General features: G+C 42.6%; 1 protein-coding gene across 4 annotated transcripts in view; it reads left to right on the forward strand.

Annotated features, from left to right (window-relative positions):
- The first annotated feature begins 1,780 nt into the window (after positions 1–1,780).
- Positions 1,781–12,119, forward strand: part of ZFR (zinc finger RNA binding protein) — a 71,726-nt gene continuing 61,387 nt past the window's right edge. For 2 of the 4 annotated variants that reach the window (XR_011966397.1, XM_072605904.1), the window contains exons 1-3: positions 1,878–2,013; positions 2,336–2,435; positions 6,069–6,146. Coding sequence is in view for 3 of the 4 variants with exons in the window: in XM_072605904.1 (XP_072462005.1) it covers positions 1,977–2,013; positions 2,336–2,435; positions 6,069–6,146 (215 nt within the window). In the remaining variant the exon portion in view is untranslated. Of the gene's footprint in view, positions 2,014–2,335; positions 2,436–6,068; positions 6,147–12,119 lie in introns of all 4 variants that reach the window. The other 2 variants (XM_072605905.1, XM_072605906.1) reach the window with 2 other exon arrangements.

Raw genomic sequence — 12,119 nt, forward strand, 5'->3', positions numbered from 1 at the left:
GACCCACTGGAAGTCAAGCATAAAATTGGTGCAGACAAGCCTCTTTATTGGGCAGGTGATTAACAACTGTTCTTTTCCTCCCCTTTATTGAAGCATCCTTGTAACTAACTATTTGCAACATCAACCCCCAAACAGTTTGTGCTTTGAAACCAGATAGCTCATCAAAATTCCTGGCTCATCAAAATTTTCTTTTAAAGAAAGGTACAATGTAATATCCTGTCGTGGGAGTTATTCTATTTACAGCAACAAAAGAACAACATGCATTCATTGGAACGGTGATAACCTTTGCTTTGGGCAACATTAATAATCTTGAATACAATGCTATTCATTCTCTAAGAGGAATTAACTTTCTACATGTTACCCTTCTGAAAACGGAAGGAGTATCTACGGAGCATACATTGAGTGGGATCTTAGAGACTCTCAGATTTCTTCTTTCCAGGTTCAGGAGAGCTGGTTTAAAAAAAAAAAGAACTAGGACAGTCTTCCTGGCCTGGCCTTGGTGCATGAAGATCTCGTGCTCTTTTACTCACAAATGAAGCCCTTAATATCATGGGTAAAGTTTGCTTCACACAACCAGCTCTCTTTCACCATATCAAGAAGCAGTTAGGACAGAAGAGAGGAAAGAGGAAAGAAAGTTAAAGAAGAGCTGGAGAAGGTAAGGAGGGAGAAGAAAAGAAGAATGAAAGGTTGATAAAGACAGGAAGCCAGGAAAGGAGAGACAATCAAGAAAAAAGAAGTAAACAGGTAAGGGATTGGAAATGCTAAAATTGGTAAGCAAAGAGAAGAGTAAGAGATATGTCCGAGGGTCCGAGGATGTGAGTGATTGCAGGGGGCAGCGGTGGGTGTGTGTGTGGATGTGAATGTGTGCGTGTGTATGTGTGTATGTGTATGTGTGCGTGTGTGGATGTATGCGTGGGTGTATGTGTGCGTGGGTGTATGTGTGCGTGTGTGGATGTGCGTGTGGATGTGCGTGTGGATGTGTGCGCGTGTGTGTGGATGTGGATGTGTGCGTGTGTGTGTGTGTATGTGTATGTGTGCGTGGGTGTATGTGTGCGTGTGTGGATGTGCGTGTGGATGTGCGTGTGGATGTGTGCGCGTGTGTGTGGATGTGGATGTGTGCGTGTGTATGTGTGTATGTGTATGTGTGCGTGGGTGTATGTGTGCGTGTGTGGATGTGCGTGTGGATGTGCGTGTGGATGTGTGTATGTGTATGTGTGCGTGTGTGGAGGTGTGTGCGTGTGTGGACGTGTGCGTGGGTGTATGTGGATGTGTGCGCGTGTGTGGGTGTGTGTGTAGGTGTGTGTGGATGTGGATGTGCGTGGGTGTGCGTGCGGGTGGCGGGCTGTCCGCCTGGCGGGCGGGGAGAAGCGCACTCCAGACACTTCGCACCTCTCCCACCCTTCGCTCCCTCCAGCCCTGAAGGCTCAGACAGCCGTCCGGTTCCCGATGCCCCGGTTAAGGCCCCGCAGACACGGAGCGGACCTGACCGAGATGCGGGGAAGAGCAGCGGAAGGAGAGAGACCCGAGTGAGAGAAGACAGGACGCAAGCGACAACAAGCCGGGGATACTTCGAGGGCAGGAGAAGAGAGGAGGGGGAGGGAGAAGGGGAGGGAGGAGACGCGAGGGAAGGAGGGAGGAGCTCCAGAGGGGAACGTAGAAAGAGAAGGGGGAGTAAAAGGGGGAGGAGGAGTAAGGGGGAGGACTAAGGAGGAGGGTAGAGGAAGAAGGAAGAGGAGGAGAGGGAGGGGGACGAGGAGGAGGAGGGAAGAGCAGGGGGAGTAAGGGAGGAGGAAGAGGAGAGACAAGAGGAAGAGAGAGGAGGTAGAGTGGACTACATCTCCCAGGGTGCCCGAGACCGGTGGCGCCTGCGCAGTGAGAGCAGCGGCGGCGGGTCTGTTCTCCGCCGAGGAGGAGCCGGGCAGAGGAGGGGAGGCAGCGGGTGAGAGTTCAGAGTTCAGCAGCAGCAGCCCGAGCCCATGATTCCCATATGCCCTGTAGTTTCCTTCACCTATGGTGAGTATAATTGACCCCCACCCTGAGCCCCTGTCGCCCCTAGCCCTCCCGACGGGGATGGCGAGGCGAGGGGGGGGAGGGAGGCGGGGAGGGGAGGAGGCCTCGGGGTGTGTGTGAGGCGGGAGGAGGGAGGAGGCGGCGGCTGCGGCGGCGGCGGCCTGGGCCCCGCGGGCGAGGGCGGCTTCTCACCGAGCGTGTCTCTCTCTCCCCCTCCTCCCCGCCCCCTCCTCCCTCCCCTCCACGATCCCCTGCCGGTGGCTGCGCTCCTCCGTGTCTCCCTCCTCCCGCCATGGGACCCGACTCTGCGCGGCGCCCGCCGCAGTGCCCAGCCGGCTGGGGGAAGATGCCAAAATGGCGACCGGCAACTACTTTGGATTCACCCACAGCGGGGCGGCGGCGGCGGCGGCTGCGGCCCAGTATAGGTAACGGCCCCCTCGTCGTGCTGCGCCCCTGCCCCAGCCTTCCCTCCCCCCACCCCCGCGCCCCGAGCGGCCGAGGAGGAGGAGGAGGGAGAGCGACCGCCGGCCCAGGCCTCCGTCCGCCGCCCCCCCGCCCGCCCCGGGCTCGGGGAGACCCCGAGGCGTGAGAGGCCCCGGAGCAGGCGGAGGACGGAGCCGCCGCCGCAGGCCCACAAACTAAGATGGCCTCCCGAGGCCTGGGCCGGAGCGCGGAGCCGGCGAGCGGCCGCCGGCCGGGAGGAAGCGCAGGCAGACCCCTCCTGCCGCTAGTCTCCTCCCCCGCCGCCCCTCCCCTCCCTCCTCCTCTTCCTCCGCTCCTCCTCCCCTGCTCCCCCTCCCCGCGCCCCTTCCTCTGCCCCTCCCCCTGCACCCCTTCCTCTGCTCCTCCTCTCCTGCCCCCTCCCCCTGCACCCCTTCCTCTGCTCCTCCCCCTCCCCTGCACCCCTTCCTCTGCCCCTTCCCATGCACCCCTTCCTCCGCTCCTCCCCCTCCCCCTGCACCCCTTCCTCTGCTCCTCCCCCCACCCCTTCCTCTGTTCCTGCTCTCCATCTCTCCTCCCCCTGCAGGCCCTTCCTCTGCTCCCCCCTGCACCCCTTCCTCCGCTCCTCCCCCTCCCCCTGCACCCCTTCCTCTGCTCCTCCCCCCACCCCTTCCTCTGCTCCCCCTCTCCTGCCCCCTCCCCCTGCACCCCTTCCTCCACTCCTCCCCCTGCACCCCTTCTTCTGCTCCTCCCCCTCCCCTGCACCCCTTCCTCTGCCCCTCCCCATGCACCCCTTCCTCCCCCTCCCCCTGCACCCCTTCCTCTGCTTCTCCCCCTCCCTTGCACCCCTTCCTCTGCCCCTCCCCGTGCACCCCTTCCTCTGCTCCTCCTCTCCTGCCTCCTCCCCCTGCACCCCTTCCTCTGCTCCTCCTCTCCTGCCCCCTCCCCCTGCACCCCTTCCTCCACTCCTCCCCCTGCACCCCTTCCTCCACTCCTCCCCCTGCACCCCTTCCTCTGCTCCTCCCCCTCCCCTGCACCCCTTCCTCTGCCCCTTCCCATGCACCCCTTCCTCCGCTCCTCCCCCTCCCCCTGCACCCCTTCCTCTGCTTCTCCCCCTCCCTTGCACCCCTTCCTCTGCCCCTCCCCCTGCACCCCTTCCTCTGCTCCTCCTCTCCTGCCCCCTCCCCCTGCACCCCTTCCTCTGCTCCTCCTCTTTTTCCCATTTCTTCTCCATCTCCTCCTCTCCTTTTGTTCTCTTCTCACCTCTCTGTCCTCTCTTCAAGTGAAGAGGACTTTGGGCTAAGGCACCTTGGGAGGTGAGCCAGGTCACCCACCAGCCCCACATTTCCCTTAAAACAGAACCTGCCTCTGCTTTCACCCTCCCCCCAACCTCCCCTTGCCTTGCCATCCTCTTGTGGTGTTGGGGCAGGGGTGGGAATCTGTTGTTTTCCTTGAGGCTTTTTTTTTTTTACCTCTTCCTTGGAAGCTGCTTTGGTGGCCAACTTAATAAAGGATAAGTAAGGATAGTAAGACTGTGTTAGTTAGGTTCCCACCAACTTGAGGCATTCAGGCATCAATTTACCTGAGACAGTGGAATTGTTATCCTGAGAAGTACACGTACAAGAAGGTCCAGGGTCCACTAAACCTATAAGGCACCTGTATTATATAGCAAGTGAGTTTCCAGCTAGGATAAGAATCTCCCTTAGTCTTACTGTCTTACTATCTCATTCAATATATGTATAGTGCAAGCATTATCGTACTGAGTCATTGAGATGCATCTACATTATCTGTTATTTTTAGGAAGATAATTTGAAGGTTTCAGCACCTACAAATAAGGGAATTTTGGCATCTGCCTCAGAAAATAAATGAGTAAGCCTTAGTATGAAATCACTAAGGGATAGGAATTCAACCTATGGTTTTATTGGTATTGGGAACTCTACTGCAAGAAAAACAAATATTGATTTCCAAAGTTTGTGCTAACCTTTTGTACTTCTTATCTTATCAAAGACCAGCAAAACCTAGGGCTGATTTTCTTCTTGGGTTAATCTTAAAACTGTTTTAAAGACTCTTAAAACTTGTCTTTAAAATATTTTTTAAATTCCACTCCATCATTAGCTCCAAAAATGATAAGGCAGTTTTCTCATTAAACTTTTTCAGATAAACTCAAATATAGTTTAAAATACAAATATTTAGAGATGGAGCATGGCGTAGTAGTTGTAGAGTTGACCTGGAAGTCAAGATGGGTGACATATATTGGCTGTATAATGCTGAGCAGGCCTCTAAGATTGGAAGTTGTAAGTACCTGTTTGCTTTGGTAGAGAAATTTCCTCAGTAAGAAAGTTCTACAAAGGCTCAGTTACCAAAAAAAACCTAACAAAATAAAATGTAAATATTTGTCAAACACTAAATATCCATGACATTGTGTTAGCCTGTTCATGTAACTTCAATCTGACGAGTGGAAGGAGATTTTAAAAAAACCAACAACTTGAACATGTTACACTATAACAGGTTCCTTCTTTTGTGTCATCAATGTTTAAAACTGAGCAAAAGTTGCATTTGATGTAACTGTTGAGTACTGTGATGTTGCTTGGATGGAAATTTTCAAGAGATATTTGGAACTTCCCATGTTCTTAACTACAAAAAAGGTTGCAGATCAGAATCTGTATCATGAATCAAACCACCAAGTACTGAATGTTCCAAAAGAGGAGGGGATGACTCTTTTACTGGCTTATATAAAGAATAAGGCCATTTTTCTGGTGCCTTATCTCATAAGGTAGTAATTCCATTGGAATTCTAATTGTTAAATGATCCACTTGATTGTTTGTGACAGGAACTTTTTAAAAAAAAACTTTTTTTCTAAAGTTTTGAACTGGAAATATGCCATATGGGAAGAAATTTCACTTAGGATATACTTAGCCATTTTTTATCTTTGGATATGTTTACAGCACATAACTTTCTGCTAAGATGTTAAGCTAATTCTGGAGAGAACCATATATGGCATACATTTCTATGATCTTGAAGAATTAAAAAGATGTGAAAAAAGTTTATCAGCCATTTTACATATTAAGTTCATTAATATTTCACAACAGTACCTTAAATTGTACTTATGTTTGTTCACATTGTCAAAAATAGTTAAGACAGCTTGCCTTTGTAATCCCACAATAAGGTAAACTACAAAGTGCAAAGGAAAGTATGCTAAATTTGGAGTCAAAAAAAACAGAACAAAACAAAACCTAGGTTCAAATCTCAGCTCTGCCACTTGTGTCTGTGTGCCTGTGTGGGAGAACTTGGGCAAGTAACTTAATTTCTCCAGATCTCAGTTTACTTGATATGTAAAATAATGGGGATTAGATTACAGGACCTTTAAAGGTCCTTTTTAGGTTTAAGTATGCTGATCCTGCATGAAATGAAAATTGCTTGTACTTCACAAGTATTTTTAAATTACACAGTTAATGAAATGCATTTTTATATCAGGAAGTTCAACTAAATATTTCCTTGGCAGTACCTTAGAAACGAAAACAGGAGGACTTAAGTAATTGGCGTTACAAAAAGAATTGTACAAATCAGTGCATTTAATGATCATCCCTGATATTAATGCCATACTTTTCATTTAATAGTGATTATGAGGCTGTGGAAATAGTAGATGTTTATACATTCACCTCTTGTCCAACAAGATCAAGTCATGGGGGGGAAATGTAAGTTATTTATATGTTCCTTAAGAGTTGCATAAAGGATTTAAATAGAAACTTTAAAAGCTGAGTATTCACATATCTTATGTAGAAATATGTAGACCACTTATTCAGCTATTATCCTAAAGGATCTTGAATTTTGCAAAGTAAAAATACAGGGGGTTCCAAAGATCTTACTGCAATTTTAAGCTTCAACAGTTTTTGCAACCTAAAGTATAGTTACAGTTTTCTTTTGCAGAGGAGATACAATATGGGCACAGATAAGTAAATATAGGATATATGCAAAATAGATATTCAGTCATACGGTTTGGGGGGAAGGTGATCAGTAATGGCAAGAGAGAATTAAGAAGGGTCTCTTCAAGTATCTGGCATTTGAGCTAAGCCTTTAAGGGACCAAGGAGTTGAGTTCTTAGAGAGTAAAGAAGGGGAAATCATTCCAGGCCCAGGGTACGGATAGGTTGCCATTCTGAGAAACTAGAAGACTGGCAATACCCTCAACGGAAACAGGAAATTTAGGGGGATAGGCATATGAGGAAAGATGAATTCTGTTTTGAATATGTTGATTTGGAGATGCCTCTGGGATATATGTATGGAAATTTTTAGTGGGCATTTGGACATAATGAGAGAATAAAGATTTTATTCTATTTGTCACACTTATTTTTGATGAACATTTCATGGTAATTAAAAGTAGTCCTTGACATATTTTGCTCATTCATGTCCTCTGTTTTTGTAATATTTAAGCCAGTATACTAATCTGTGTCACATACTCAAGTACTGAAAAAAATTATTGTATGTTTTTGCTGATGTAACAGTTGCTGCCATCAGTGACATGAAATAATCGTGGAGAATATAACAGGAAAACAAATGACTGAAGAAGAAAAATATCCCAAAATTTTTGAAAGGGAATAATCAGCATCTGTAAACTGTCTAGACCAGGGGTGGGGAACCTGTGGCCTTGAGACCACATATGGCCCTCTAGGTCCTCAAGTGCAGCCCTTTGAATCCAAACTGCACCAAACAAATCCCCTTAATGAAAGAATTTATTCTGTAAAACTTGGACTCAGTCAAAAGGCTACACCCAAGGACCTAGAAGGCCACATGTGGCTTCAAGACCACAGGTTCCTCACCCATGGACCAGTAAGCTTGACTGGGGAAATTCTAGACTCAATTACTAAAGAAATGCTTAGTGAATAGCTGGAACAATGAAGTGGTGGTTAAAGAAAATCAGTATGGCTTTATCAAGAATAGGTCATGCTAGCCTAACTTTGTTTTCTGTTTTGATGGAGTTACTAAATTGGTGGATGTGGAAGTGCTGTGGATATGATTTTTCCTAGGTTGAAGCAAAGCAAATGTTAAAGTATACATATTCTCATGGGGAAAAATAGATCAGTGACATAAAATTAGTTTCAGAACTGGTTGAATGATGGAACTCAGGGTAGTCATTCATGTTCTGTGTTAACTTGACAGATCTTCAATGGAGTACCTCAGGAACTTGTGCTTTGTTTTTTGCTGCTTAATATTTTTATTCATGACTTCACTAAAGACCTAGATGACACACTCATGAAGTCTGTAGAAGACAAAATTCTGGAAAAGGCAAATGTAACTGGATGACAGTCAAGATCCAAAAAGATCTTGACGGTCTAGAGAAGGGACTCTTAACTTTTTAGTGAGTCATAGAGAACCCTCTGGAAGTCTGGTGAAACCTATGGACTTCTTCTTAGAGCAGTATTTTTAAATGTATATGACCACAAAGGAAACCAATTATATTGAAATTCAGTTATCAATATTTTTTAAAAACAAAACAAATTCATGTACTTTAAGAACCCCTAGGCTAGAGCTTCGTGCTAAATCTTATAAGACAAAATTCAGTAGGGTTAAAAAATATATATAGTCTTATTATACTTGTGTTCAAAAATGTACTTCACAAGTATAGGTCAGGAGAAGCCATAGTACCTTGAGTGAAAAAGATCTTCTGGTTTTAATATACCATGGGCCTAGTATAAATTAGCTGTTCATTATGGCAGTCCCAAAAGTTAATTAAATCTTAGAGTAGCATTTATAGACACATAACTTACAGGAATGCAGAGGTAATAATGTGTCCTTTAAAGGAGACCATAGTCAGACCATTTCTAAAGCATCATGTTCAGGTCTGGAGACCACACTTTAGAAAGAATATTGATAAGCTGAAGAACATCTAGAGGAGTACAACCAAGACAATTAAGTACCTTGAGTACATACCACGAGAATGGGCGAATGGACTGGGGTTGTTTAGTGTGGGAAAGAGAAGACTTGGAGAAAATATTTTAACTTCCTTCCAAATAATCAAAGGACCCTACTTTGAAAGAGGAATTGAACTTGGGGTTTTATTGGCCAAAGGAGCAGGAGTGAGTAAAGAAGCCAAAGGCTAACTTGGACTTGTCAGGAAAAACTTCTCAACAACTAGAAAATTGAATGGACCACCTTAGGGGGAGGGTGTCCTCATCATTGGAGTTCTTCACATATGTATTTGGGAAAGCTGGTTGACCACTTAGTAGTTATATTGAAGATTTCTTTTAGGAATGAGTTGGACAAATAACTAATGAGATCCCTTCTAACACTAAAACTCTGTGACTTTCTATTGTTTTCACCTTTCTAAAACTAAAAGCCAACTTTTGGGGGGGAATTCCTTTTTTTACATTCACATTTTTTATTTTGAAGCCCATTAAAAATATATAGTAAGGGCTAACTACTTGACAAAAATATTGAGAAAACTGGATGACAGTCTGCTAGAAATTAAATATAGACCAACACTTCACATTATACACTAGTGCATACATACATGACCAGGATATAAGAGGTCACATCATAAATTATTATTTTGGTTCTAGGGATGGGGAACAGTTCATTATCATATGTTTGATAGAAGGGATCACACAAGATAAAATAGACACTTTATATAAATTTTTTGAAGATTTTGTATAAACAAACCTAATATAAAAATGAGAAGGGAAACAGATGACTAAAAAAAATGTCTTTTCAACAAGTTCATGATAAAGGTCTCATATCCAAGATATATAAGGAACTGATTCAAATTTATAAGACTGAGCCATTTCACAATAGATACATGATGAAAGGAATAGGCAGTTTTCAAAGGGAAGAAATCTAGGCTATAAAAATATTCCAGATCACTAATAATTTTGAAATACAAATTAAGGCAACTTTGACCTTCAACTTTTACTTCATACCTATTAGACCGATAAAGATTCAGAAGAGAAAAATGACAAATGTGGAAGGGGCTGTGGCTAACCCATGTCCATGAATGCCATGGCTTGGTCTAGCCATTCTGGAAAGCTGTCTGGAACTATGTCCAGAAAGTTAAAGTATATTATACTTATTCTGTGCTTATAGTTGTATCACTATTAGACCTATACTCCAAAGGATTCAAAGAAAGGAAATAAATTTGTATGTACAAAAGTTAATTTATAGCAGCTCTCTTCAAAGCCAAAAATTGGAAAGGGGTTTTCCACCTTTTGGGGAATGTGTCTAAGCAAATTGTAATACATGGATATAAGAAATATTATTGTGCCATAGAAATGGATGATTTCAGAGGGAAAAGGGAAGACCCTTCTGAAGTAATTCAGAAATAAAGTAGTGATTGCATAGAGAAAAACAACTTTAAAAAATTTTAGAACTTAAAAGGCGGTGATAAACCAACAGCCAAAAAGAATGAAGATGAAGCACAGCTTGCTTGCTGTGATGAACTTAAAATACAGAGAGAGAGAAAAACATACATTGTTGGAAAATATACATTTTTGGATTTGGGTAATATGGAAATGCATTTTGCCAGACTATATACCTAGGTATTGAGGCCTTTTTTTCTTCCAGTTTTTTTTTTAAAACAAATTGCTCAAATGAAGTAGGGGAGTATAGTGAAAAGGATAGATTAATAAAAATAAATCTTAATTGAAAAAATAAAGATAAGTTTTAAAAATCAAAGGTACAGAGTATATACAGAGAAGTAGCTTTGCATAGTGGATAGAGAGCTATCCTTGAAGGTAGGAAGACCTGGATTCAAGTTCCCTCACTGACATGTTGGCTGTGTAAGTGTGGGCTGGCCACTTAAACTTTCAGTTGTTTAAGTCAAAATAAATACAGCAAATGTTACTGGTAACCATGCCAAATGAGGGAGTGATTTGAACCAGATTAAAATGTAGTTAGGATATATTAATACAATAGAATATAATGTTAATATGTACTTTTCTAGGTCAATATACAGGTCCATAGGATTCCATATGTACCTTGAGGGGGGGCCTATGATTTCTACTTATATTTGGTACAAATGGTTTAGGCAACTCCTCCTAAGTTGCTGAAAAGATGCACGCTTCTTTTGGTTGATAAGGGGAATTTTCTTACCCTGAAGTTACCTATACCAGTGAAATCACAGATGCAGTCATTGTCCCTATAAAAACATATAAAGCATCTTTCTGGGAGTGTGGTAGTTTTCTTTGAATGAATTATATAGTTCTGAGGGACAAATCTCAGTTATGTAAAATGAAAAATTTGGGTTTTTTTTTAATACAACTCTAATTTCTTTCTGATAATGAGTTTTGGAAACGAACTCAAAGGGTACAAAGGGTTTTAGAAGTTTAGATAACCAGTAGAGACAATCCTACATAGGAAAGGATAATTCTAAGTAAGTGGAAAAATCAGCTTTAATTTGAGCACTCTAACAGGTCAGCATTTTACTTTTCAACAGTGACAGCATAAATGTCCTGGTTTCAGATCCCTGCTCTTCTACTTAAATTTGCAGAATCATCTGGGTCTCAGTTTCCTTAGCTATAAAATTAGAGGTTTAAACTAAATGACCCTTTCTCATTCTAACACAGATTGTATAGACCCTAAGCTTGTTCTTTTAATCACATACACAATTCAGTATGAATATTATTCTTTTCAAATACATGCTTTCAAGGAAGTTGACTTTTAAAAATTATCTCTTGGCAAGAATTTTAACTTTGTACGTTACCCTGAATGTGTGTTCTTTGGCCCATAATGAAATGTGTCAGATGATTTTTTACTTTAAGTGGATTTTGTTATTTTTTTATGGTCATCACTTGAAATGTAGTCCAGCTAGCTGAAACTAGACATTTGTTGATTCTTGAGATATCTATAAAGGACAAGATATGCTTCAGCTTTCCTAATGGAACTCTTTGAATTACTAAGATCCAGTGAGTTCAGTTGTGTTGATTAGTGAATGAACTTTAAAAAAAAAAAAATTAGTAACATAAGGGTTTTTAACAGTAAAGAAGAAAGGTAACATGAGTAAGATAGTTTTGTAAACTTGATCATTAACTTTGAACTTGACAAAACCTGGTGAACTGGTTTGGGAAACCATGGTGATGGAAATTTACTGGCCTTACAGATGATTTAAAGTACTTCTAGTTATAGCCCTTGTTTTATCTGAATTCCAGGATCCTAGGTACAAGTTGTGTTGAAACTTTTGAAATATTTTATCAAAATTTTATTTTTCTTTGTTGGTATTAATATCCTGATGGGTAAAAATTTTAAGCCTTGGGAGAGGCAGTCCAGAGAATTGAAAGGTAGAGTGTTTCTGTATCTTTTGGTTTTGCTTTTCAGATGTAAAACCTTATTTACAAGTGGAATTCTAAACCATGCAAGACTTTTAGGAGAACTCTTTGAGAAATGCTAAATATAGTTTCATAATCACAAAATTAATCATATGTTAAATATACATTGTTTGAGACCTAGTTTTGTGGTCTATTGCTAATTTTTCCTTTGAAGAAGTATTTTCCTTAAGAAGCAAGTAAACTCAGTCTTGAGTCAGTCCATCAAAGTAATGAGAGCCATAACAAATTTCTACTTGTCTTTCTATAGTGGTTAACATAAATAGTTTCCAGGAGATTTTAGATGAAATCATGGATGCTAATTATAGCAGGTGATTAGGAACACTTTAATCATCAGTAATGCACCTTCTCTGGTTGT

The sequence above is a fragment of the Notamacropus eugenii genome, chromosome 4, assembly GCF_028372415.1.
Source record: "Notamacropus eugenii isolate mMacEug1 chromosome 4, mMacEug1.pri_v2, whole genome shotgun sequence".
NCBI lineage: Eukaryota > Metazoa > Chordata > Mammalia > Diprotodontia > Macropodidae > Notamacropus > Notamacropus eugenii.